Source organism: Ranitomeya variabilis, chromosome 4, assembly GCF_051348905.1.
Source record: "Ranitomeya variabilis isolate aRanVar5 chromosome 4, aRanVar5.hap1, whole genome shotgun sequence".
In the NCBI taxonomy this organism is placed as follows: domain Eukaryota; kingdom Metazoa; phylum Chordata; class Amphibia; order Anura; family Dendrobatidae; genus Ranitomeya; species Ranitomeya variabilis.
In genome coordinates this window covers 607,330,102-607,357,400 of record NC_135235.1, presented here as the reverse complement: position 1 = coordinate 607,357,400, position 27,299 = coordinate 607,330,102, and the positions used below count along the sequence as shown (strand labels likewise).

At 43.3% G+C, this 27,299-nt stretch overlaps 1 protein-coding gene across 1 annotated transcript in view; it reads right to left on the bottom strand.

Moving 5' to 3' along the window:
- Positions 1-345: 345 nt before the first annotated feature.
- ENDOV (endonuclease V) overlaps positions 346-27,299 on the bottom strand; it is a 162,542-nt gene continuing 135,588 nt past the window's right edge. Inside the window, exon 9 of the mRNA XM_077253323.1 lies at positions 346-568. Within this exon, the coding sequence (XP_077109438.1) occupies positions 503-568 (66 nt within the window). The 3' untranslated portion in view covers positions 346-502. The remainder of the gene's footprint in view (positions 569-27,299) is intronic.

Here is a 27,299-nt window from a genome sequence, read left to right as displayed (position 1 = left end):
TGTAATTACATCCAGGGGTTCCAAATTTACACCCATTCAGTTTTCTCCTATAAAGCATACTCCCCAGAAGCATCCAACTTCAAGCACCACTCCAAATGGCAGTATTAGCCAAACCCCAACTTACCCTCCGCTAGTACATGCATATCCAAATCTAGTCTTCTGTGTGGCACTACTCACAGGTGTCTCTATCTCTTGATAGCTATTTGCTTGACCTAGTGCTAATGTACCAATCCGGCAGACAGCCGATGGAACGCACATCATGGGCTCTAGAGCCACAGGTTGGGCACAGCTGGTGTAGAAATGTAGATTTATCTTATTTTCAATCGGTAGCAATCAAAAGTCATGATTGGTGTAATATCTTTATTCAAAAATAAATATTCTGGGTAGAAAGAAAAATTTTATTTAAAAGGTTAAAATAGAGAACAAATTTTAAATCACAGCGGAGACGGACATCCACTTTTGTCCCGGTGTGGCCAGTCTTTACAACCTGCAAGTAAGTGGGTCAGTCCTCAGGCTTCTGCTTCTCAGTGGTTGTTTTCACACAGAATTCCCTTGATCGTATATCAGCCTGAAATAAAAACCAAACTGAGATGAACAATCTGGATTTGACAATGTTTTGCTCATAAATATAAAAACCCACTGAGTGCTGCATTGACAATTTGTAAAGGACATGACCACCTTAGAACACCAAGTTTATACCTCAGACAAACAAAAGTTAAATAATAAAAAAAAAAAAACACACAAATTTTCAAGACACCTGGCACAGTTTTCAAAATGCCACCCAGCTCTTTAGACTCTTTGATGCAAAAGGAGAAGTTGCAGGAATCCAAGGCATAAAGCACCATAACAGATAAAATTTTGCAACTCTCCTCCCCAAAATCAGAGAAACTTCCCTACTGAGCTGCAACAGCTTTTTGGACATTTTCTATGACATTTTGCGCTGAACATGTGAGGCTGTATGCAGTGAGCACATTTAGAAGCTGTTCGGCTTGGAGGGAATACTAGGGGGCTAAACTAAAGTTCTATAAGAGGAGCAAATCTAGTTCCTGTACTACAAACACTGTGCTGCGACCAATATTATCCACATGCATTGACCATATGGTGGTAGATACCAGTTCTGCACCAGGGACTTCGCATACTTTCTAAGTGAGTACAGTACAGGTAAATTCGGTGATTCTGATGACTCTAACGGCAGTGGTTCACATTGCACTTTCTTCATAACTTCTTCCATTGACAACTTGTAATGAAGGAGCTGGGGCACTGTGTGTCGACATGTAAGGATCAGGGTCACTTTCAATTTTTCTTAGTATCTTAAAGTTTAAAACGCCTACCAGTGCCAATATCTATCTACTCGGAGCCCACTCTCAAAATATTTACAAATGCCCCTAAAAGCTGAGTTGGGTCTGTATAATGCAGTGGCACAATCAGGTTTTCCTGCATTACTGTACGCAGCATAGATGGTGAAAAGATGACACTACTCAGTATGCATGCTGTGAAGGTAATATATAATCAATAAGGGAAAACATGACATAAGTAAAGTTACAATACAGGGATATCCAGTTACACCCTTTTGTCAACTAAATGTAAGCACAAAGGAGCTTTTGCTGGAGGTGTCAAACCTGGCACCTAAGCTCCTGGATCCTGAGCTTCAAGGGGGTTAGCAAATGGTTTGTAAACAGGAAAGAATATTTACTCTTTTCTGTATAGGGAGATACAGGGTATTTGATATGCCACAGCTTAGACCGTTGTCCACTCACAAACAGCATCTTTTAAAAGGGCCAATGCGGGTCATCCTGAAAATATGAGCCTATGGTCAGGACTATAAAAAGCTGGGTGACACAAAGATGTGTTCACATGTGATGACGGCCTAAGAGGCTAATACGATCCATAATTCCATTCTTCTTTCTTCCAGGAAAACAGAAGATAACTGCAGATGGAAACGTTTAGGTATTTCTGTTATTCCTCCCTTTTTAACGGTTTTGAATATTTGTGTGTCGTATTTATTTTTACCTTTTTATATATTTATTGTATATTTTCATATTAAAGCTTAAAATCTTTAATAAGTTTGACGCTTGTATGCTCTAAAAAAATCTATAGCCCTTGTGTGTGTGATCTGTTGCGTGTCTGACAGTAACATATTTTGGGGATTCATCACCCCGTAGGTTTGATGAGTGCTGGCAGCATGTTAAGAAATTGGGGTGTGCTTTTTGCTAGCCTAAAACATAGTTTGAGAGCTGGATTGAGTGAGAGGAGATAAGTTAACCCGTGCATTCGACGTCCCGTCCTGAGAAGTGTGAACGTGACACACGCTCTATGTGGACGCTCTACAAGAAGGGATGATGGATGACTACAGCTCTGAAGCCAACAGAAATTAGTGCAGTTCTTCATTATAATACAGGCTGGTACATAGGGTCAGAGAAAGAGATAAACTGATTAAGGGCTTGTCAACATATAGAACAATTTTTCAAGGTTTCAACCCCTTTTTTGTTTTTAGTTGACGAAAGCGGAGTTTATTTACCCATTTGAGAGATGATAAATCTTCTTTCTTCACAATTGTTATCATCCAAGAGGGAGTGCAATGATCCCAACCATGTTAACATCACTTCTTTTACAGGATTAGAAACAGACAAGCAAGCTGACCAACACACAGATGCAGAAAAGAAGGTGCTCCTTCCCAAAGAAAAAGGAAAGTGCTTAAAAAGTATAAAAATGCTGCGATTTACAAATTATTGGCAATAATACAAGAAAACTCCAAGTCCACAATATTCTTTAGGTTAAGTAATGAGTTGAAAAACAAAAAATTAGGAGGTTTTGGTTGGAGAAGTTATGAAAGACTTGTGATTAATGAATATATCCAGATGTGTCCTGGTGTGCAGGACTCCGGATACCCCTCTGGTCACGGATGGTGTATGAGGAATCATGCTTTTAGTTTTGAGCATTACAAGTGATGACGACTCTGTGCAGCTGGCTGTGCTTTGAAGCACTCCACTTGTCAGTGTTGATTAACTAATGAGTCCATCGGCATCACACGGATTTATCTAGAGGAGAGTTGCATCTTCATTCATCTAATTCACAGAATAAAGGCGGAGAGGAGCATGAAATAAACATTAAAGGGAAGCTGAATGGGTAATTTAGATCACAGAGCAGACAAGAGGGCAAAAAAAAGTAAAACGGCTCCAACGGGAAACGTCTCAGGGAGGCTCGATGTGGAAGGACAAACAACAACATTTACCTTTCAAGTCAATGTTCTAGATCGAGACAAATGAAGTAGATGGTCTGCTACCTTATGCGGTGTGATAATCTCTACAGAAATGCAATTATGTGGCCTCATTCTTCAGCTTTTACCCCCTAATTTTCATTATGTTCTTATCCAGACATCTGTATCCAACTGATGGAACTATAAATTACTGAATATGACTATCATCCATCTCTAGCAATGCTTCTCTTCTCTCAGTAGGACATGGGGTTATCTATGTCTGGGTGAAAATGGAGGACTGCATACAAAATGGATAAGGAATCAAATATGTATGGGGCTTTAAAGGGCATTTCCACCCTTTATTGTTTTAATACCACAAGAAAGATTATGGCGGGGGATGGTTTGATTTCTTGAATTAGTGAGGATTGCATAGAAGAAGGAGGTCTTTTAGAAATTTCTACTTCATTGTTGCATACAGCGATTGACTGGGAGAACTGCTGAATTTCCCTACAAGGTGAACGAGCTCCGTTGCTAAACAAACACAGCAGCCTCATTGATCCAAGGATCAAGGGCAGCACGGCAAAGCTGCAGGCACTTACACATCTATGTAATGAAAACATGAGTGATCAAGCAAAACACAGTGGTGCCAAGTCCTGCAGAATGCTATGCTAGTTAATATTTGGGAGTAAAGTTAGTGCGAATTGATTCGCACCTGACTGTCCATTGCTGGACAGAAGCGGAAGAATAGCCTCTTACCTGTCCGTATCCACAACTCTTCTTTTTATTAGCTGGTCTGGCCTGAATTCAAATGGTTTTGACGTTGCAACAATGACATTGCGCTAGTACTTATCAAAAGGAGAGCCGGGGATGCAGTCATGTAATAGGTGCTTCTTCATCTCCTGCCCTCATTGACTGGGATGTGCGAAACGATTGGCATCAATTCTACTTGGGACTCATAAGCCGCATCTTTCCTTCTATTATGCCTTTATGCCCACAGGACATATGGACAGGGTATACTTTCATAGAAGCTCTACATCCTACGAAATCATCTTGTAGTGCATGTTCCCCAGTGGCAACATTCATTATCTCTTGGCAGTAGCGAAGCTACTGGGGGGACAGAGGTTGCTGTCATATAGGGTTCTATGGGGCCCACCCTGAGCTAAACTACCCATCGGCGTGAGCAGCCTACTACATCTGAGTGTTTGCCTCCAGTAGGTGTGCATGCTCGAAAATGATGCACGGCAGAGCGCACGTTCGCTCTGTCGGCACCATTATAATTGTCCTATCGGCGCATATGTCCGAATCCCGTTTTGCTGGGGTTTGGATGTAAGCCCCAACGGGGCCACTAAATGCAATGTTAAAGCACCATAAGAGGAGAGCGGTCATTGTGCCTAACAGCAGCTGCAGTAATACTGACACATACAGCAGCAGAGGCTCAGTGTTGGAGTATCAGGGGCAGGATGAGTAGTTTGTGCAGGCTGACAATAGATGGGGATGGTGCTAGAAAGTCAAATGTGTCAGTAGTAATCTCTGTAAAAGAGTCGTAGCTGGAAGAAGTTGTCATGTCGGTCTGGGCCAGATGGAAAAGTCATGGAAAATGAATGACTCCATCAGAAAGAACGTCACCTGTAAGTCACTATATATAACTGTGCTGTAATCACTTGTATGTTCTGCAGGACTGGTATCTACCACTATGTCACCATATGGCAGTAATATCAGTGTGCCACCATAGTTGTAATCAAGGTTACTGGTTAGGGGCCCACTCAGATATTTTGAGCCCCCTTGAGCTGAACCCCTAGGTACGCCTCTGTCTCTAGGGGTTACTTAGAAATCTTTCTGTGCTTATTCCTTGGCTGTGGAAAGTTGAGACACACAGGTATAATGGATAACATTCAAGCAAGAGTCATCAATTGTTGCATTAGTCCATTGGGCAACCAACACAACTGCAATGCTACTAAAATGGACAGAAAATACCAAATTGCATCATCCTCTCACATATCTCAACACTAACTCCAAAGAAGGGAAGAAGGTTCATATCATTACTTGCACAAAGACTGTAAAAATGGAGCTCTCCTGTCTGGGATCATCTGTTCAGGGATCGTCAAGAAACCCACATACAAGAGATGGTCAGCTGTGCCCGTAGAAGTCTGGAGTTTAGCAAACTTTTCTCTAATATAGGAGCAGACAGCGTTCTCTCATGATTTAATACTGGGGAGAACAAAACGATCAGCCATTGAAAATCCAACAGACCAGATCTTCGCTCCTCAGCAATAATCTGTCAGTAGGCTCCATACTAAGACTGTCAGCCGATCCAAACGATATTTGAAGGTTTGGATGACTTTATTCTAATGTGTATGCGGGTATTTAAGCTACTTATTGCCATTTGCTGTTCCTGGTTATCAGCCAACTGTTCTCTTCAATAAGATTATTCTGGGGGAGTCCAGAATCCCAATATCTGTAATCGAGAACGCTTACTTACGTGTGGGTGATACCAGTGGCTTTTAATTAGTTTTACTAAAATATGTCGATAAACTTTAGATCACTTGTTTCGTCTACAGCTCTTCCTCCTTACTCTCATATACATGCACGCTTAGCTAAGCCCAGAAGGAATGTGCACTGAAACGCAAAACATCTCCCTATAACAAAAGTCAATTAGTCCAATCCCTCTAAAAATCCCTTGGTGAAGAAGAGCATAGCACATATTAGATGGTTGATCAGACCTGCTGAGTTCAGCAAATTTGGCAACCATTAATCTGATGCCTATGACTTTTTTTTACTTTAGGTTTAGTTCACCTTTAAGTGTTGCTTTTTATCTTAGCAGTTTTGTTATTTCTGTGTCCAGGGACTTCGGCAGATTAATAATACTGTTCAGCCCTGGACAGATATTATTACATATTGCAGTTGTATGAATCCTTGGCTACAGTGCTCATATGGGAGCCATGGAAAGAGGGAAAAATAGTTTTTATTAGCAACTTCCCCTTAAAAGACCCACGAGTCATCTTTTGTTTAGTTTTATCCATCTGCTTCTTAGTTATGCTGTGCCGACGCACCCACAACGGTGTTTGACCTCCATCTTCCAGGAGTCAACCCTTTTCGGCTCGTGCAGTTTCCGACTAGCATTTCTTCCCGCTGCCTTGGTAATATGACTCTGTGTCTCCAGTCTATGTACCATCAATTACTAATAAAGGCTATTCAGGGGGTTGCGATTTGCCGGATTCCATACCTCCGTGCAGGGGTTTATAATTTACGAGACCTAAAACTCCACTCCCTGGTACAACCCTTAGCCAAATCTGTTAATGACCCAGTGGGTCCATGGCTCCTGTTGGCTTCATCACACTGAAAAGGCTAATTTAAATTTAACATGGCCCCATTTTATCACAAGCGGGGGGAGGTCACCCAAAATTCCTATTCTCTTAAATCCCCCTCTCACATCATATTAACCAAGACTGAAACAGAATAGATTTGTAGGCTTTGTCAAGAATTAGGAATAGGGGTCTGTTTTTTTTTTGAGAGGGTATTACAGTACAGACTCATTCACTTCAATGGGGGTAAGCTACAACTCGGAAATTAGTCCATGGCCAGACATGGAGAGGTTTTAGGGAAGAAAAAGGTTCTTTTAAACTAATTATGAAGAACCCAGCAGATAACATATTGGAAATTTTGGAATTTGATACATGAAGGGTTCTGTAATATCTGGTCCCCATTAAATCAATATCAAAGTAGGTTGCATTATGAAGAAGAGGCAGATTCTCCCTTTTTCATGTCCATGGAAGTATTGGAATCATAAGTCTGAGTTACAGGCAACTTTATACTTCAGAGCTGCACTAACAATTCTATCGCACTGCATCCTCCGTTGTCAAGCTCCGCTGTTGCAATAACTCTATCTGAAGTGATATAGTCCAGCCCAGGTGGCTTAAGGCTGCTGGAGTATTCAGGCAGCTGACGTCCTGCAACTCTTAAATGTTTCAAACCTCCTCTGCTTCAAATGATACTTTGTATTACATCTCTACTATATTGTGGTTCTAGCATTGCTACTCTTGAAATGCCAGTGCTGCTATATTGAACTCTGTTGCTGATTTAGCTCTGCTACACCAGTTCCTCACCATTACAATATGAATGATCTAGCTCTGCCACATCATGGTTATAGCACTGCTATTTTTGATGTTCCAGCACAGCTACACTGAACTGTGTTGCTGACCAAGTTCTGCTAAACCAGTTCCTGTTCTAGCTCTGCCACATTGTGATTCTATCACTCCTACTTTTGCTGTACCAGCTGCTTTACACTGAACTCTTGATGTCTCCGCTCTGGTAAACCAGCTCCTCACCATTGGGTAAAAAATTACTGTATAGCTGTGCTAGCTCTGCCACATTGTGGTTCTAGTACTGCTATTCTGGATATGCTAACTCTGCCACATTGAACTCTGTTGCTGACTAAGCACTGCTACACCAGTTCCTGTGCTATCTCTGCCACTTTGAACTCTGTTGCTGAGTTAACTCTGCTACACTGATCCCTCACCGCAGATTCAATGCTATTTCATCACTAGACCAGCTTTGCTATATTGAACCATGCTGAAGACGACGCTCCACTACGTATGAATCCGTATCTCCAGGTGAGACATAACAACCCCTCACTCTATCATTGATCCCCTATAAGGCAGTACTGCAAATATTCCTTCCTACATTAGATTACAGATTTGTAAAAAATTGTGCTTTGTAAAGAAAGTTGGGAGATTTTAGCTCTGAAGCCTGTAAATTGTAAATGCAGCTCCGAGTTATAATACAGGCTACAAATAAGGATCAGAACAAAATAAAAAATGCAATTTAATTAAAAAGGGACTGAACTTTACATGTAGATTATTTTTTCATGTCAACAGAGTTAAGAGAGCGACATAAGCATGAGATTTTGCCCAACCTGAAGGGTTTCTGCCAGCTGACACATTGCCCTTCTGGCAGAGAGATAACTGATGGCGACGTCAGTGCTGGTCTCACTGTCCTCGTGCTACCATGATCTCATTGACTCTGAGAGAAGGGGGGGGACAGGATTCAGACCGCGCTGTGCAGCAGCTGGACACTGCACCAGACTATTCATTTTAGGTAGTGCTGTCCGGTAACCTTTCAAGGTGTAACCTACATTACCTAGTCCCACTGACTAACTGGTTGGAACGTATTAGTACTGTCTCATATGCAGCAAATCTTACATCACATATTTGGTAAAGAGAATTCCTCTACAATTTTGAAAATAAGATTTAAAGACCTATCACCTTGTGAAAAGTGTTCTATTTTGCTTTTATTTTATACTCACTCCTCCCGAATGTTGATTTTCTTTTTTCTAATCTCCATATGGTCCCAGAGATATGGCCTTTTTTTACTTACTACTATTCTGCACAATCTTTACTAAGGGGGTATGGCTCACAGGATCCTCTGGGGCGTGTCTTTAGGCTGCTCTGCATAATTACTCAGTGAGCCATGCCCTTTTATTTAAAACCCCAAAAAGTGGAGCTAAATAAAAAGGCCCATGCCTCTGGAACCGTATGGCGGATTTTCTAAATACAAAAAACGGAATAATCAGGGGAGCAGCGGGAGTAAGATAAGAGCAGAAACTGTCCACTTTTGACCTGGTGACAGGTCTTCCTTAAAGGGGAATCCTAGTCCTTCACTCTTCTCTAATAAATGGAAAATTTAGATTTTATAGTACTAGTCTTAATGAGATTTCTTAAATTTTCATTCCATCTGTAAAGGATGCAATGTCAGCTTGGCTTAAAATCATGGCACCACCATGTTGGGTTGGCAGTAATCTGGTTTACATAAACTAGACTTAAGAGGGTTTTGCCAGATGTAGGGAAGTACAGAGTAGGTGACACACCCTCCCCAAGATTTCTATACGCCATAATGTTATATAAAAAAACATCTACTATTATCACTTACTTAAGCACAAGTCAATTAAAAGTGGCTCCAAATGTTAATAATAAGGGTAATATTCCTTTTAAATTGATTGAGGTCCGCAACTCTTTCTGCGGTCATCAGAGTACAGACTCTAGGACTGACAGACAAATCCACCAATGGCAGATCTTACAGATGATAAGGATAGGTCATGTCAGAGTTCAACATGCCCAATCATACAGGAAATAATCTGTCAGCAGAGCTTTTTAGCAACATTTTTTTGTATCTCTTCCCATTGAAAACAGATGCTCACTTGGCCACATGTAGAGGTAAGGATTAATAGCTGTTGGCGTAACAAGATTCTCGCCAACAGCTAAAACCTTGTTCACATTTCATTTCTGGTCTACTTTTGATGAAAGAATCCAACATATGTATAGATATACAGAAGCATACTTTGGCCTTTGTCTCCCCTAATTAAAATGTATAATGTGAGGAATAGAGTTGAGCGACTTTCATTTTTTTAAGATCGAGTCGGGTTTTGTGAAACCCGACTTTGTCCAGAGTCGAGTCGAGTGCAGTCGGCCGATTATCGCTAAAAGTCGGGGATCGACCGAAACGCGAAACCCAATGCAAGTCAATGGGGAAGCATAGTCGGCAGTGAGTGGAGGCCAGGAAAACACCTACAGTGCCCATTTTAATGCCAAAAACATCCATTCTTGTTTCTGAAGCTTGTCAATCTTAATTAACTTTATAATAATAGTTGGGCATAGGAAATTGGGGGTCATTTGGCAAAAGTTGTGGGGGGAGTAGGGCTGGCTCAAGTTTTTCGTGGGCCCAGGAAATGCGGACTACGTCACGGCGGTGTTGCAGGGAGAGGTAAGTATTTCAACGTTGCAAGTGCTGTGATCCTGAGCAAGCAGGGGGGGCCCACTCGTTCGCATTGGAACTGGCACAGGGCCCCTCAAAGTACGGCGGTGTGTTTGCATGGCGGGGGCGCCTCCCACCAGCAGCGACACTTTTGCGTACTCTGAGGGGCCCTGTGCCAGTGACGTCGCCAACGAGTATGCCCCCCCACCTGATGAAGGAACCTGCACTTTCATCTGCACCTTCCTCTTTTCCCTGTGTAAGGTGGTATAACATGCGGGAAGGGGAACCTTACTTTCAGCAGGGTCAGATTCTGGCTGTGTAGAGTACAAGGGGAATGTAGTGGTCTAGGTCAATGTACCAGCAGACTCATCTAGCAGTGGCTGGGCAATGGGCAGGATCAGGAGGAAACATATATAGGGCCAAAGAATAAAGTAGGCTAAATGCAGTTCAAAATTGGTAACAGGACTAAACAGGCGGCATTGCTTTGTTCAGTGGAGTAGCAAACCCAAGAGCAGCAGACACTGTTTCAAGGGCCTAACCACACTAGTAGGCCAAATGCAGTTTAATATCTGATAGTATAGGCCGAAAGCCAGAATGTGGAAGCTCAGCTTTGTTCAGTTGAGGACAACACCAGGCAGGAGCAGACACCTTTAGTAGGCCGGAACAGCCAATTTCATTTTTAAAAAAACAGCAGTTAATAAGAGGCAGAAGGTAGAAGCTCAGCTTTATTCAGTTGAGGACAACACCAGGCAGGGGCAGACACCTTTAGTAGGCCGGAACAGCCAATTTCATTTTTAAAAATCGTAATTTGGAACAGAAGGTTGAAGCACAGCTTTATTCAGTTGAGGACAACACCAGGCAGGGGCAGACACCTTTAGTAGGCCGGAACAGCCAATTTTTTTTAAAAAACAGCAGTTAATAAGAGGCAGAAGGTAGAAGCTCAGCTTTATTCAGTTGAGGACAACACCAGGCAGGGGCAGACACCTTTAGTAGGCCGGAACAGCCAATTTTTTAAAAAAAACAGCAGTTAATAAGAGGCAGAAGGTAGAAGCTCAGCTTTATTCAGTTGAGGACAACACCAGGCAGGGGCAGACACCTTTAGTAGGCCGGAACAGCCAATTTCATTTTTAAAAATCGTAATTTGGAACAGAAGGTTGAAGCTCAGCTTTATTCAGTTGAGGACAACACCAGGCAGGGGCAGACACCTTTACTAGGCCGGAACAGCCAATTTTATTTTTAAAAATCGTTATTTTGGAACAGAAGGTTGAAGCTCAGCTTTATTCAGTTGAGGACAACACCAGGCAGGGGCAGACACCTTTACTAGGCCGGAACAGCCAATTTCATTTTTAAAAATCGTTATTTTGGAACAGAAGGTTGAAGCTCAGCTTTATTCAGTTGAGGACAACACCAGGCAGGGGCAGACACCTTTACTAGGCCGGAACAGCCAATTTCATTTTTAAAAATCGTAATTTGGAACAGAAGGTTGAAGCTCAGCTTTATTCAGTTGAGGACAACACCAGGCAGGGGCAGACACCTTTAGTAGGCCGGAACAGCCAATTTCATTTTTAAAAATCGTAATTTGGAACAGAAGGTTGAAACTCAGCTTTATTCAGTTGAGGACAACATCAGGCAGGGGCAGACACCTTTACTAGGCCGGAACAGCCAATTTCATTTTTAAAAATCGTTATTTTGGAACAGAAGGTTGAAGCTCAGCTTTATTCAGTTGAGGACAACACCAGGCAGGGGCAGACACCTTTAGTAGGCCGGAACAGCCAATTTCATTTTAAAAAAAACAGCAGTTAATAAGAGGCAGAAGGTAGAAGCTCAGCTTTATTCAGTTGAGGACAACACCAGGCAGGGGCAGACACCTTTAGTAGGCCGGAACAGCCAATTTCATTTTTAAAAATCGTAATTTGGAACAGAAGGTTGAAGCTCAGCTTTATTCAGTTGAGGACAACACCAGGCAGGGGCAGACACCTTTACTAGGCCGGAACAGCCAATTTCATTTTTAAAAATCATTATTTTGGAACAGAAGGTTGAAGCTCAGCTTTATTCAGTTGAGGACAACACCAGGCAGGGGCAGACACCTTTACTAGGCCGGAACAGCCAATTTCATTTTTAAAAATCGTTATTTTGGAACAGAAGGTTGAAGCTCAGCTTTATTCAGTTGAGGACAACACCAGGCAGGGGCAGACACCTTTACTAGGCCGGAACAGCCAATTTTTTTAAAAAAAACAGCAGATAATAAGAGGCAGAAGGTAGAAGCTCAGCTTTATTCAGTTGAGGACAACACCAGGCAGGGGCAGACACCTTTACTAGGCCGGAACAGCCAATTTCATTTTTAAAAATCGTAATTTGGAACAGAAGGTTGAAGCTCAGCTTTATTCAGTTGAGGACAACACCAGGCAGGGGCAGACACCTTTAGTAGGCCGGAACAGCCAATTTCATTTTTAAAAATCGTTATTTTGGAACAGAAGGTTGAAGCTCAGCTTTATTCAGTTGAGGACAACACCAGGCAGGGGCAGACACCTTTACAAGGCCGGAACAGCCAATTTCATTTTTAAAAATCGTTATTTTGGAACAGAAGGTTGAAGCTCAGCTTTATTCAGTTGAGGACAACACCAGGCAGGGGCAGACACCTTTAGTAGGCCGCAACAGCCAATTTTTTAAAAAAAACAGCAGTTAATAAGAGGCAGAAGGTAGAAGCTCAGCTTTATTCAGTTGAGGACAACACCAGGCAGGGGCAGACACCTTTAGTAGGCCGGAACAGCCAATTTCATTTTTAAAAATCGTAATTTGGAACAGAAGGTTGAAGCTCAGCTTTATTCAGTTGAGGACAACACCAGGCAGGGGCAGACACCTTTACTAGGCCGGAACAGCCAATTTCATTTTTAAAAATCATTATTTTGGAACAGAAGGTTGAAGCTCAGCTTTATTCAGTTGAGGACAACACCAGGCAGGGGCAGACACCTTTACTAGGCCGGAACAGCCAATTTCATTTTTAAAAATCGTTATTTTGGAACAGAAGGTTGAAGCTCAGCTTTATTCAGTTGAGGACAACACCAGGCAGGGGCAGACACCTTTACTAGGCCGGAACAGCCAATTTCATTTTTAAAAATCGTAATTTAGAACAGAAGGTTGAAGCTCAGCTTTATTCAGTTGAGGACAACACCAGGCAGGAGCAGACACCTTGAGTAGGCCGGAACAGCCAATTTCATTTTTAAAAATCGTAATTTGGAACAGAAGGTTGAAGCTCAGCTTTATTCAGTTGAGGACAACACCTGGCAGGGGCAGACACCTTTACTAGGCCGGAACAGCCAATTTCATTTTTAAAAATCGTTATTTTTGAACAGAAGGTTGAAGCTCAGCTTTATTCAGTTGAGGACAACACCAGGCAGGGGCAGACACCTTTAGTAGGCCGGAACAGCCAATTTCATTTTTTAAAAAACAGCAGTTAATAAGAGGCAGAAGGTAGAAGCTCAGCTTTATTCAGTTGAGGACAACACCAGGCAGGGGCAGACACCTTTACTAGGCCGGAACAGCCAATTTCATTTTTAAAAATCGTAATTTGGAACAGAAGGTTGAAGCTCAGCTTTATTCAGTTGAGGACAACACCAGGCAGGGGCAGACACCTTTAGTAGGCCGGAACAGCCAATTTCATTTTTAAAAATCGTAATTTGGAACAGAAGGTTGAAGCTCAGCTTTATTCAGTTGAGGACAACACCAGGCAGGGGCAGACACCTTTACTAGGCCAGAACAGCCAATTTCATTTTTAAAAATCGTTATTTTGGAACAGAAGGTTGAAGCTCAGCTTTATTCAGTTGAGGACAACACCAGGCAGGGGCAGACACCTTTACTAGGCCGGAACAGCCAATTTAATTTTTAAAAATCGTTATTTTGGAACAGAAGGTTGAAGCTCAGCTTTATTCAGTTGAGGACAACACCAGGCAGGGGCAGACACCTTTACTAGGCCGGAACAGCCAATTTCATTTTTAAAAATCGTTATTTTGGAACAGAAGGTTGAAGCTCAGCTTTATTCAGTTGAGGACAACACCAGGCAGGGGCAGACACCTTTACTAGGCCGGAACAGCCAATTTCATTTTTAAAAATCGTAATTTGGAACAGAAGGTTGAAGCTCAGCTTTATTCAGTTGAGGACAACACCAGGCAGGGGCAGACACCTTTAGTAGGCCGGAACAGCCAATTTCATTTTTAAAAATCGTAATTTGGAACAGAAGGTTGAAGCTCAGCTTTATTCAGTTGAGGACAACACCAGGCAGGGGCAGACACCTTTACTAGGCCGGAACAGCAAATTTCATTTTTAAAAATCGTTATTTTGGAACAGAAGGTTGAAGCTCAGCTTTATTCAGTTGAGGACAACACCAGGCAGGGGCAGACACCTTTAGTAGGCCGGAACAGCCAATTTCATTTTTAAAAAAACAGCAGTTAATAAGAGGCAGAAGGTAGAAGCTCAGCTTTATTCAGTTGAGGACAACACCAGGCAGGGGCAGACACCTTTAGTAGGCCGGAACAGCCAATTTCATTTTTAAAAATCGTAATTTGGAACAGAAGGTTGAAGCTCAGCTTTATTCAGTTGAGGACAACACCAGGCAGGGGCAGACACCTTTACTAGGCCGGAACAGCCAATTTCATTTTTAAAAATCGTTATTTTGGAACAGAAGGTTGAAGCTCAGCTTTATTCAGTTGAGGACAACACCAGGCAGGGGCAGACACCTTTACTAGGCCGGAACAGCCAATTTCATTTTTAAAAATCGTTATTTTGGAACAGAAGGTTGAAGCTCAGCTTTATTCAGTTGAGGACAACACCAGGCAGGGGCAGACACCTTTACTAGGCCGGAACAGCCAATTTTTTTTAAAAAACAGCAGTTAATAAGAGGCAGAAGGTAGAAGCTCAGCTTTATTCAGTTGAGGACAACACCAGGCAGGGGCAGACACCTTTAGTAGGCCGGAACAGCCAATTTCATTTTTAAAAATCGTAATTTGGAACAGAAGGTTGAAGCTCAGCTTTATTCAGTTGAGGACAACACCAGGCAGGGGCAGACACCTTTACTAGGCCGGAACAGCCAATTTCATTTTTAAAAATCGTTATTTTGGAACAGAAGGTTGAAGCTCAGCTTTATTCAGTTGAGGACAACACCAGGCAGGGGCAGACACCTTTACTAGGCCGGAACAGCCAATTTCATTTTTAAAAATCGTAATTTGGAACAGAAGGTTGAAGCTCAGCTTTATTCAGTTGAGGACAACACCAGGCAGGGGCAGACACCTTTAGTAGGCCGGAACAGCCAATTTCATTTTTAAAAATCGTTATTTTGGAACAGAAGGTTGAAGCTCAGCTTTATTCAGTTGCAGCTTCTTGGCAATAATATAAAGAAGACGCGACAGGACAACACTCGGTGGATGCCATATCTGTGTTTTCAATGGAAAAAAACCTTTCAGTTAACTACTTGCAGGAGAAAGTTTTTGTAGCTGGTGGCCAATTTTTTTTTAAAAAAAGCAGTTAATAAGAGGCCGAAGGTAGAAGCTCAGCTTTATTCAGTTGCAGCTTCTTGGCAATAATATAAAGAAGACGCGACAGGACAACACTCGGTGGATGCCATATCTGTGTTTTCAATGGAAAAAAAACTTTCAGTTAACTACTTGCAGGAGAAAGTTTTTGTAGCTGGTGGCCAATTTTTGTACTGTACCAGTTTTTTGTTGTATGTGTTTTTGTTTTTAATGTTAAAATGTCTGCATTTGATATCTCTCCAGTATTTTCTTTTTTATAAGCAAAATACTGCAGTTTTACATCGGTTACATGGATACACAGGCAGCTTGGTGGTCAGTGGAGGAGTATTGCAAGGAGTGACCGCAGACAGGCTATCAAAGGCCTAAAATAACAAACAATAGGCTCATGGCAGTTTTACATCGGTTACATGGATACACGGGCAGGCAGCTTGGTGGTCAGTGGAGGAGTATTGCAAGGAGTGACCGCAGACAGGCTATCAAAGGCCTAAAATAACAAACAATAGGCTCATGGCAGTTTTACATCGGTTACATGGATACACGGGCAGGCAGCTTGGTGGTCAGTGGATGAGTATTTAAAGTAGGGACCGCAGACAGGCTATCAAAGGCCTAAAATAACAAACAATAGGCTCATGGCAGTTTTACATCGGTTACATGGATACACGGGCAGGCAGCTTGGTGGTCAGTGGAGGAGTATTGCAAGGAGTGACCGCAGACAGGCTATCAAAGGCCTAAAATAACAAACAATAGGCTCATGGCAGTTTTACATCGGTTACATGGATACACGGGCAGGCAGCTTGGTGGTCAGTGGAGGAGTATTTAAAGTAGGGACCGCAGACAGGCTATCAAAGGCCTAAAATAACAAACAATAGGCTCATGGCAGTTTTACATCGGTTACATGGATACACGGGCAGGCAGCTTGGTGGTCAGTGGAGGAGTATTGCAAGGAGTGACCGCAGACAGGCTATCAAAGGCCTAAAATAACAAACAATAGGCTCATGGCAGTTTTACATCGGTTACATGGATACACGGGCAGGCAGCTTGGTGGTCAGTGGAGGAGTATTGCAAGGAGTGTCTGTCCCAGTACTCCCAAAATATAAATAGATGTTAATGTCTCGCAAAACAACCAAAAAAAAAAAAAGGTGGCATACTTAGGTACAGGGGTGGGCTCATCTGCTGAGTTTCTGACATAGTAATTTGGCAGTAACTATTTAATGGTGCCAATATAGGACACAGACACAGACTACTTTAAGTTGCATCATAGATGTCTACAAATTTGTATTGTCAGTGCCAGACATTGAATGATGTCAGCGAATAGACTAAAGATTGGAGGAGCTGTGCGACATAATTTTGCACGTGGTAGAGCACAGTTTGAGCTGGGGGAGGGGGGAACTCTCTTGAGGCCGGCGGGACCGCCCCAGGGCCCCTCATGTTACAACGGTGTGTCTGACGTTGGGTGCGCACCACCACCGCCAGAGACACTACATTGTACTATGAGGGACCCAGTGGCAGTGCCGTCGACCAAAAGCGGCCACACCCACCTCTTCAGACAAACAGCAGTCTCACGGGTGCTTGCGCCAAGTCGCGATACCACGGCCCCGTGTGGGGAGTTTGGCCATTTAGGGAGGTGTAAACATGTCGTATGCTGGACAATCAGCTGCAGCAAATTATACATTAGAAAAGTAATTCACAGTAGTCCACAGGCAAGAGCTTTTCATAGGAAAGCTAGGTGTCGGCCGGGCAAGGTGGGGCAAAAGATTTCGAAATCCAGTTGTGGTTCATTTTAATGAATGTTAGATCGTCAACATTTTGGGTAGCCAGACGAGTCCTTTTTTCGGTTAATATTGAACCTGCAGCACTGAATACTCTTTCTGATAGGACACTTGCTGCCGGGCAAGCAAGCTCCTGCAATGCATATTCTGCCAATTCTGGCCAGGTGTCTAATTTTGATGCCCAGTAATCAAATGGGAATGACGGTTGAGGGAGAACATCGATAAGGGATGAAAAATAGTTAGTAACCATACTGGACAAATGTTGTCTCCTGTCACTTTCAATTGATGCAGCAGTACCTGTCCTGTCTGCGGTCATAGCAAAATCACTCCACAACCTGGTCAGAAAACCCCTCTGTCCAACGCCACTTCTGATGTGTGCACCCCTAACACTCCTAGTCTGCTGCCCCCTGGAGCTCGTGTGAGAACGATCACGTGCGCTGTGTGCTGGGAATGCCTGAAGCAAACGGTCAACAAGAGTTGATTGTTTGGTTGCTAATATTAGTTCCAAGTTCTCATGTGGCATAATATTTTGCAATTTGCCTTTATAGCGTGGATCAAGGAGGCAGGCCAACCAGTAATCGTCATCGTTCATCATTTTCGTAATGCGTGTGTCCCTTTTTAGGATACGTAAGGCATAATCCGCCATGTGGGCCAAAGTTCCAGTTGTCAAATCTCCGGTTGTGATTGGTTGAGGGGCAGTTTCAGGCAAATCTACGTCACTTGTGTCCCTCCAAAAAACAGAACCCGGCCTTGCCACGCAACCAATTTCCAGTGCCCCCGGGAAAGCTTCCGCATTAAAAATATACTCATCCCCATCATCCTCCTCGTCCTCCACCTCCTCTTCGCCCGCTACCTCGTCCTGTACACTGCCCTGACCAGACAATGGCTGACTGTCATCAAGGCTTTCCTCTTCCTCTGGTGCAGACGCCTGCTCCTTTATGTGCGTCAAACTTTGCATCAGCAGACGCATTAGAGGGATGCTCATGCTTATTATGGCGTTGTCAGCACTAACCAGCCGTGTGCATTCCTCAAAACACTGAAGGACTTGACACATGTCTTGTATCTTGGACCACTGCACACCTGACAACTCCATGTCTGCCATCCTACTGCCTGCCCGTGTATGTGTATCCTCCCACAAAAACATAACAGTCCGCCTCTGTTGGCACAGTCTCTGAAGCATGTGCAGTGTTGAGTTCCACCTTGTTGCAACGTCTATGATTAGGCGATGCTGGGGAAGGTTCAAAGACCGCTGATAGGTCTGCATACGGCTGGCGTGTACAGGCGAACGTCGGATATGTGAGCAAAGTCCACGCACTTTGAGGAGCAGGTCGGAGAACCCAGGATAAGTTTTCAATAAGCACTGCACCACCAGGTTTAAGGTGTGAGCCAGGCAAGGAATGTGTTTCAGTTGGGAAAGGGAGATGGCAGCCATGAAATTCCTTCCGTTATCACTCACTACCTTGCCTGCCTCAAGATCTACTGTGCCCAGCCACGACTGCGTTTCTTGTTGCAAGAACTCGGACAGAACTTCCGCGGTGTGTCTGTTGTCGCCCAAACACTTCATAGCCAATACAGCCTGCTGACGCTTGCCAGTAGCTGGCCCATAATGGGACAACTGGTGTGCAACAGTGTCATCTGCCGATGGAGTGGTTGGCCGACTGCGGTCTGTGGAAGAGCTGTAGCTTCTGCAGGAGGACGAGGAGGAGGAGGAGGAGGGGGTGCGAACGCCTACAGCCAACTGTTTCCTAGACCGTGGGCTAGGCACAACTGTCCCGAAATTGATGTCCCCTGTGGACCCTGCATCCACCACATTCACCCAGTGTGCCGTGATGGACACATAACGTCCCTGGCCATGCCTACTGGTCCATGCATCTGTAGTCAGGTGCACCTTTGTACTCACAGATTGCCTGAGTGCATGGACGATGCGCTGTTTAACGTGCTGGTGCAGGGCTGGGATGGCTTTTCTTGAAAAAAAGTGTCGACTGGGTAGCTCGTATCGTGGTTCAGCGTACTCCATCAGGGCTTTGAAAGCTTCGCTTTCAACTAACCGGTAGGGCATCATCTCTAACGAGATTAGTCTAGCTATGTGGGCGTTAAAACCCTGTGTACGCGGATGCGAGGATAAGTACTTCCTTTTCCTAACCAGAGTCTCATGTAGTGTGAGCTGAACTGGAGAGATGGAGATCGTGGAACTTGCGGGTGTGCCGGTGGACCTGGCAGACTGAGAGACGGTTGGAGACGGTATTGTTTCCGCCGGTGCCCTAGATGCAATATTTCCTCCTACAAAACTGGTGATTCCCTGACCCTGACTGCTTTTGGCTGTCAAAGAAACCTGCACAGATACTGCCGGTGGTGCGGAAAATGGTGGCCTTACAGTGACGGAAGGGATGTTGCGTTGCTGACTAGCTTCATTGGCCGAGGGTGCTACAACCTTAAGGGACGTTTGGTAGTTAGTCCAGGCTTGAAAATGCATGGTGGTTAAGTGTCTATGCATGCAACTAGTATTGAGACTTTTCAGATTCTGACCTCTGCTTAAGCTAGTTGAACATTTTTGACAGATGACTTTGCGCTGATCAATTGGATGTTGTTTAAAAAAATGCCAGACTGCACTCTTCCTAGCATCGGATCCCTTTTCAGGGATTGCAGACTGAGCTTTAACCGGATGGCCACGCTGTCCTCCAACAGGTTTTGGCTTTGACACGCGTTTTGGGCCAGATACGGGCCCGGCAGATGGAACCTGTTGCGATGTTGATGCCTGCTGCGGCCCCTCCTCCACCTCCGCTTCTGAACTACTGCCGCCTGCACCCTGTTCCCCCAATGGCTGCCAATCGGGGTCAACAACTGGGTCATCTATTACCTCCTCTTCGAGCTCGTGTGCAACTTCGTCTGTGTCACTGTGTCGGTCGGTGGTATAGCGTTCGTGGCGGGGCAACATAGTCTCATCAGGGTCTGATTGCGGATCAGTACCCTGAGAGGGCAATGTTGTGGTCTCAGTCAAAGGAGCAGCATAGTACTCTGGCTGTGGCTGTGCATCAGTGCACTCCATGTCAGAATCTACTTGTAATGGGCATGGCCTGTTAAATGTTTCACTTTCTAAGCCAGGGACGGTATGTGTAAAGAGCTCCATGGAGTAACCCGTTGTGTCGCCTGCTGCATCCTTCTCTCTTGTTGTTGTTTTTGCTGAGGAGGACAAGGAAGCGACTTGTCCCTGACCGTGAACATCCACAAGCGACGCGCTGCTTTTACATTTACCAGTTTCAGAAGAGGAGGCAAAAGAGCTAGAGGCTGAGTCTGCAATGTAAGCCAAAACTTGCTGTTGCTGCTCTGGCTTTAAAATCGGTTTTCCTAATCCCAGAAAAGAAAGCTTTCGAGGCCTTGTGTAGCCAGACGACGAAACAGCCTCCACAGCTCCAGACTTAAGGTACCGTCACACTAGGCGATATCGCCAGCGATCCGTGACGTTGCAGCGACCTGGATAGCGATATCGCTGTATTTGACACGCAGCAGCGATCTGGATCCCGCTGTGAAATTGCTGGTCGCTGCTAGAAGGTCTGCACTTTATTTGGTCGCTAGGTCGCCGTGTATCGCCGTGTTTGACAGCAAAAGCAAGGATACCAGCGATATTTTACACTGGTAACCAGGGTAAACATCGGGTTACTAAGCGCAGGGCCGCGCTTAGTAACCCGATGTTTACCCTGGTTACCAGCGTAAAAGTTAAAAAAACAAACAGCACATACTCACCAGCGCGTCCCCCAGCCTCTGCTTCCTGACACTGACTGAGCGCCGGCCCTAAACTTAAAGTGAAAGCACAGCGGTGACGTCACCGCTGTGCTGTTAGGGCCGGAGCTCAGTCAGTGTCAGGAAGCAGAGGCTGGGGGACGCGCTGGTGAGTATGTGCTGTTTGTTTTTTTAACTTTTACGCTGGTAACCAGGGTAAACATCGGGTTACTAAGCGCGGCCCTGCGCTTAGCAACCCGATGCTTACCCTGGTTACCCGGGGACCTCGGCCTCGTTGGTCGCTGGAGAGCGGTCTGTGTGACAGCTCTCCAGCGACCAAACAGCGACGCTGCAGCGATCGGGATCGCTGTCGCTATCGCTGCAGCGTCGCTTAATGTGACGGTACCTTTAGGTGGAATATTTTTATCCCCACGACCACCTGATGCTCCACTACCACTACCATCATTACCAGCTGACAATGAACGCCCACGGCCACGACCTCTTGCACCAGACTTCCTCATTGTTTGAAAAACTTAACCAAATTAACTTTATTTGTTGCTGTCAAACAACTTACACGGTGAGCTATAACTTCAGTATGATTTCAATATCCCTTAACAGGTTGGTGAGACCACAAGGAAAATCAGGCACAATGTTACACACTCTGTTTTCTGTGGCACCAAATCACAGAGATGACACACACGCAGGACTGTCACTCAAGCACAAATGTCAATATTAATCTCCCAACTATTTTTTTTTTTTTCTCAGGGAGACTTTAGAAACCAAATAAGATAAAATGTTTTTTTCAGGGACAATTTAGAAACCAAATAATAAAATAAAATAAAAAAAAAGGCTTTCTATGGCCCACTGAGTGAGAGATGGCACACACAGGAGTGGCACACAAGCCCTGACTGAGGCCAATATTTTTCTCCCACTGATTGATGTAGTGTTTATTTTTAAGGTAGATTTTCGAACCCAAATCAAGCAAAAAAATAAATAGGCTTTCTATGGCCCACTGAGTGAGAGATGGCACACACAGGAGTGGCACACAAGCCCTGACTGAGGCCAATATTTTTCTCCCACTGATTGATGTAGTGTTTATTTTTAAGGTAGATTTTCGAACCCAAATGAAGCAAAAAAATAAATAGGCTTTCTATGGCCCACTGAGTGAGAGATGGCACACACAGGAGTGGCACACAAGCCCTGACTGAGGCCAATATTTTTCTCCCACTGATTGATGTAGTGTTTTTTTTTAAGGTAGATTTTCGAACCCAAATCAAGCAAAAAAATAAATAGGCTTTCTATGGCCCACAATTTGAGAGAGAGAGGTGGCACACCCAGGAGTCAAGACTGGCACACAAGCTGAAAGGGCAATATTAATCTCCCACTGTTTTTTTTTATTTTTATTTTTTTTCAGGGAGACTTTAGAAACCAAATAATAAAATAAAAAAAAAAAAAAGGCTTTCTATGGCCCACTGAGTGAGAGATGGCACACACAGGAGTGGCACACAAGCCCTGACTGAGGCCAATATTTTTCTCCCACTGATTGATGTAGTGTTTATTTTTAAGGTAGATTTTCGAACCCAAATCAAGCAAAAAAATAAATAGGCTTTCTATGGCCCACTGAGTGAGAGATGGCACACACAGGAGTGGCACACAAGCCCTGACTGAGGCCAATATTTTTCTCCCACTGATTGATGTAGTGTTTTTTTTAAGGTAGATTTTAGAACCCAAATCAAGGAAAAAAATAAATAGGCTTTCTATGGCCCACAATTTGAGAGAGAGAGAGGTGGCACACCCAGGAGTCAAGAGTGGCACACAAGCTGAAAGGGCAATATTAATCTCCCACTGTTTTTTTTTTTATTTTTTTTTTTTCAGGGAGACTTTAGAAACCAAATAATAAAAAAAAAAAAAAAAAAAAAAAAAAAAAGGCTTTCTATGGCCCACTGAGTGAGAGATGGCACACACAGGAGTGGCACACAAGCCCTGACTGAGGCCAATATTTTTCTCCCACTGATTGATGTAGTGTTTTTTTTTAAGGTAGATTTTCGAACCCATATCAAGCAAAAAAATAAATAGGCTTTCTATGGCCCACAATTTGAGAGAGAGAGGTGGCACACCCAGGAGTAAAGACTGGCACACAAGCTGAAAGGGCAATATTAATCTCCCACTGTTTTTTTTTTATTTATTTTTTTTTCAGGGAGACTTTAGAAACCAAATAATAAAAAAAAAAAAAAATAGGCTTTCTATGGCCCACTGAGTGAGAGATGGCACACACAGGAGTGGCACACAAGCCCTGACTGAGGCCAATATTTTTCTCCCACTGATTGATGTATTGTTTATTTTTAAGGTAGATTTTGGAACCCAAATCAAGCAAAAAAATAAATAGGCTTTCTATGTCCCACTGAGTGAGAGATGGCACACACAGGAGTGGCACACAAGCCCTGACTGAGGCCAATATTTTTCTCCCACTGATTGATGTAGTGTTTTTTTTTAAGGTAGATTTTAGAACCCAAATCAAGCAAAAAAATAAATAGGCTTTCTATGGCCCACAATTTGAGAGAGAAAGGTGGCACACCCAGGAGTCAAGACTGGCACACAAGCTGAAAGGGCAATATTAATCTCCCACTGTTTTTTTTTTATTTTTATTTTTTTCAGGGAGACTTTAGAAACCAAATAATAAAAAAAAAAAAAAAAAAAAAAAAAAAAAAGGCTTTCTATGGCCCACTGAGTGAGAGATGGCACACACAGGAGTGGCACACAAGCCCTGACTGAGGCCAATATTTTTCTCCCACTGATTGATGTAGTGTTTATTTTTAAGGTAGATTTTAGAACCCAAATCAAGCAACAAAATAAATAGGCTTTCTATGGCCCACTGAGTGAGAGATGGCACACACAGGAGTGGCACACAAGCCCTGACTGAGGCCAATATTTTTCTCCCACTGATTGATGTAGTGTTTTTTTTTAAGGTAGATTTTAGAACCCAAATCAAGGAAAAAAATAAATAGGCTTTCTATGGCCCACAATTTGAGAGAGAGAGAGGTGGCACACCCAGGAGTCAAGAGTGGCACACAAGCTGAAAGGGCAATATTAATCTCCCACTGTTTTTTTTTTTATTTTTTTTTTTTCAGGGAGACTTTAGAAACCAAATAATAAAAAAAAAAAAAAAAAAAAGGCTTTCTATGGCCCACTGAGTGAGAGATGGCACACACAGGAGTGGCACACAAGCCCTGACTGAGGCCAATATTTTTCTCCCACTGATTGATGTAGTGTTTATTTTTAAGGTAGATTTTAGAACCCAAATCAAGCAAAAAAATAAATAGGCTTTCTATGGCCCACTGAGTGAGAGATGGCACACACAGGAGTGGCACACAAGCCCTGACTGAGGCCAATATTTTTCTCCCACTGATTGATGTAGTGTTTTTTTTTAAGGTAGATTTTCGAACCCATATCAAGCAAAAAAATAAATAGGCTTTCTATGGCCCACAATTTGAGAGAGAGAGGTGGCACACCCAGGAGTAAAGACTGGCACACAAGCTGAAAGGGCAATATTAATCTCCCACTGTTTTTTTTTTATTTATTTTTTTTTCAGGGAGACTTTAGAAACCAAATAATAAAAAAAAAAAAAAAAATAGGCTTTCTATGGCCCACTGAGTGAGAGATGGCACACACAGGAGTGGCACACAAGCCCTGACTGAGGCCAATATTTTTCTCCCACTGATTGATGTATTGTTTATTTTTAAGGTAGATTTTGGAACCCAAATCAAGCAAAAAAATAAATAGGCTTTCTATGTCCCACTGAGTGAGAGATGGCACACACAGGAGTGGCACACAAGCCCTGACTGAGGCCAATATTTTTCTCCCACTGATTGATGTAGTGTTTTCTTTTAAGGTAGATTTTAGAACCCAAATCAAGCAAAAAAATAAATAGGCTTTCTATGGCCCACAATTTGAGAGAGAGAGAGGTGGCACACCCAGGAGTCAAGAGTGGCACACAAGCTGAAAGGGCAATATTAATCTCCCACTGTTTTTTTTTTTATTTTTTTTTTTTCAGGGAGACTTTAGAAACCAAATAATAAAATTAAAAAAAAAAAGGCTTTCTATGGCCCACTGAGTGAGAGATGGCACACACAGGAGTGGCACACAAGCCCTGACTGAGGCCAATATTTTTCTCCCACTGATTGATGTAGTGTTTATTTTTAAGGTAGATTTTAGAACCCAAATCAAGCAAAAAAATAAATAGGCTTTCTATGGCCCACTGAGTGAGAGATGGCACACACAGGAGTGGCACACAAGCCCTGACTGAGGCCAATATTTTTCTCCCACTGATTGATGTAGTGTTTTTTTTAAGGTAGATTTTCGAACCCATATCAAGCAAAAAAATAAATAGGCTTTCTATGGCCCACAATTTGAGAGAGAGAGGTGGCACACCCAGGAGTAAAGACTGGCACACAAGCTGAAAGGGCAATATTAATCTCCCACTGTTTTTTTTTTATTTATTTTTTTTTCAGGGAGACTTTAGAAACCAAATAATAATAAAAAAAAAAAAAATAGGCTTTCTATGGCCCACTGAGTGAGAGATGGCACACACAGGAGTGGCACACAAGCCCTGACTGAGGCCAATATTTTTCTCCCACTGATTGATGTATTGTTTATTTTTAAGGTAGATTTTGGAACCCAAATCAAGCAAAAAAATAAATAGGCTTTCTATGTCCCACTGAGTGAGAGATGGCACACACAGGAGTGGCACACAAGCCCTGACTGAGGCCAATATTTTTCTCCCACTGATTGATGTAGTGTTTTCTTTTAAGGTAGATTTTAGAACCCAAATCAAGCAAAAAAATAAATAGGCTTTCTATGGCCCACAATTTGAGAGAGAGAGAGGTGGCACACCCAGGAGTCAAGAGTGGCACACAAGCTGAAAGGGCAATATTAATCTCCCACTGTTTTTTTTTTTATTTTTTTTTTTTCAGGGAGACTTTAGAAACCAAATAATAAAATTAAAAAAAAAAAGGCTTTCTATGGCCCACTGAGTGAGAGATGGCACACACAGGAGTGGCACACAAGCCCTGACTGAGGCCAATATTTTTCTCCCACTGATTGATGTAGTGTTTTTTTGTTAAGGTAGATTTTAAAACCCAAATCAAGGAAAAAAATAAATAGGCTTTCTATGGCCCACTCAGTGAGAGATGGCACACACAGGGATGGCACTCTAGCAGAAATGCCAATCTTAATCTCCCACAAAAAACAAACTGTCCTACAATTACTTTCTCCCTGCAGTAATCTCAGCCAGGTATGGCAGGCAGCAATAGGAGTGGACTGATGCACAAATTAAATAAAAAGTGTGGACAAACAAAAAAGATAGCTGTGCAGAAAGGAAGGAACAAGAGGATATGTGCTTTGAAAAAAGCAGTTGGTTTCCACAGTGGTGTACACACAGCAATACAGCTATCAGGGAGCCTTCTAGGGCAGCCCAATGAGCTACAGCGCTGAGAGAAAAAAAAAAAAAATTAGCTTCCACTGTCCCTGCACACCGAAGGTGGTGTTGGACAGTGGAAATCGCTACAGCACAAGCGGTTTGGTGGTTAGTGGACCCTGCCTAACGCTCTCCCTGCTTCTGACGAAGCGGCAGCAACCTCTCCCTAAGCTCAGATCAGCAGCAGTGAGATGGCGGTCGGCGGGAACGCCCCTTTATAGCCCCTGTGACGCCGCAGACAGCAAGCCAATCACTGCAATGCCCTTCTCTAAGATGGTGGGGACCAGGACCTATGTCATCACGCTGCCCACACTCTGCGTTCACCTTCATTGGCTGAGAAATGGCGCTTTTCGCGTCATTGAAACGCGACTTTGGCGCGAAAGTCGCGTACCGCATGGCCGACAAGCACAGGGGTCGGATCGGGTTTCATGAGACGCCGACTTAGCCAAAAGTCGGCGACTTTTGAAAATGAACGACCCGTTTCGCTCAACCCTAGTGAGGAATATATATATATATATTTTTTTACTTTGACCCTCTTCATAGAAAATTGTAGTGAACCACTATTCCCTATGTAGTACAAAATAGGTATGTCCAGATACTGTATACTAGGGAGGTGTATGCCCAAAGAACATTTTTTGGGGGTTTACACTGCATGCAACAGGGTCTATAGACATGAACAATGCAAAAGTGTGTAAAAAAACGGATATGTGAACAGAGACATATTATTATACATTTTTATAGCGCCATTTATTCCATGGCGCTTTACATGTGAAAAAGGGGGCAAATATAGACAAAATACAATAAACATGAGCTAAAGACAAGGTACTGTACATAGGTACATAAAGAGGGAGGACCCTGCCCGCCAGGGCTCA